The 1,026-nt window shown below is 56.4% G+C and overlaps 1 protein-coding gene across 1 annotated transcript in view; it reads left to right on the forward strand.

The window, feature by feature from the left end:
• Positions 1-1,026, forward strand: part of LOC109925193 (RAF proto-oncogene serine/threonine-protein kinase-like) — a 17,509-nt gene that overhangs the window by 13,831 nt on the left and 2,652 nt on the right. The window contains exon 9 of the mRNA XM_048619949.1: positions 815-899. Coding sequence (XP_048475906.1) covers positions 815-899 — 85 coding nt within the window. The remainder of the gene's footprint in view (positions 1-814; positions 900-1,026) is intronic.

Raw genomic sequence — 1,026 nt, forward strand, 5'->3', positions numbered from 1 at the left:
CCCTTCCCACCCCTCCGCCCTTCCCTTCCCACCCCTCCGCCCTTCCCCGATTCCAATCCCATTTCCCAGCACTTGGCCCATAGCCCCATTATAAGTGCACATCGAAACCCTTCTCCAGTGTGATGAGGGTTACTGTCTCTCCTACACTTACAGGCAGCGGGTTCCAGATTCCCCCCTCACCCTCCCACCCTCTTGGTGCAAATCACTTCACCTCACATCCCCTCGAAACTTCCTGCTCCCCTCACCTTCAATCTGTGCTTCCCCGGTCACCCATCCCTCCATCAAGGGGGAAATGTTTTTCCTGTCTACCCTATCTATGTCCCTCATCATTCTCTCCATCTCAGTCGTGTTCCCCTCTCAGTCCCCTCTGCTCCAAGGAAAACAACCCCAGTCTGTCCCATCTCTCTTCATCACTGAAACTCTCCAGCACGAGAGGCAACATCCTGGTAATTCTCTCCAGCCCCAGAGGCAACATCCTGGTACATCTCCCTCTGCCCTCTCTCTAGCGCGTTCTCATAACCCTCCTATCTTGTGGATTCCTGAGCTGCACACAGTACTCTCCCTGTGACCTAACTAGCGTTTTATACAGTTCCGGTCTCGTCTCCCCGGCTCTTGGCTAATAAATGCAGGTAGTCTACACACCACGCTATCCACCAACCTTAAGGGACTGGGGAGCATGCGCAGCAAGATCCCACTGATCCTCGATTCCTAGGGTGCTACCATCCACTGCGTCTCCCCTTGCCGTGTTTGCCCTGCCCCAGTGCCTCACCCTCCCGCCTACCCCTCGTGACACTCAGTGTATCTCTCTCTGCAGGCGACGTTGCCATCAAGATCCTGAAAGTGACGTACCCAACTCCAGAGCAGCTCCAGGCCTTCAAGAATGAAGTGCTGGTCCTCAGGTAGGATACCCGTTTGCTCCTGCGACTGGAGAGGCGTGCGCGCGCGCGCTATCCTGTACGGCTGGCCAGGAGAGGGACGTTCGCTTCAGCGCGATTTGGCATGGGCGAGGCCACACTCGACCGACCA

This window comes from Rhincodon typus, chromosome 44, assembly GCF_021869965.1.
Source record: "Rhincodon typus isolate 14 chromosome 44, sRhiTyp1.1, whole genome shotgun sequence".
Classification (NCBI taxonomy): domain Eukaryota; kingdom Metazoa; phylum Chordata; class Chondrichthyes; order Orectolobiformes; family Rhincodontidae; genus Rhincodon; species Rhincodon typus.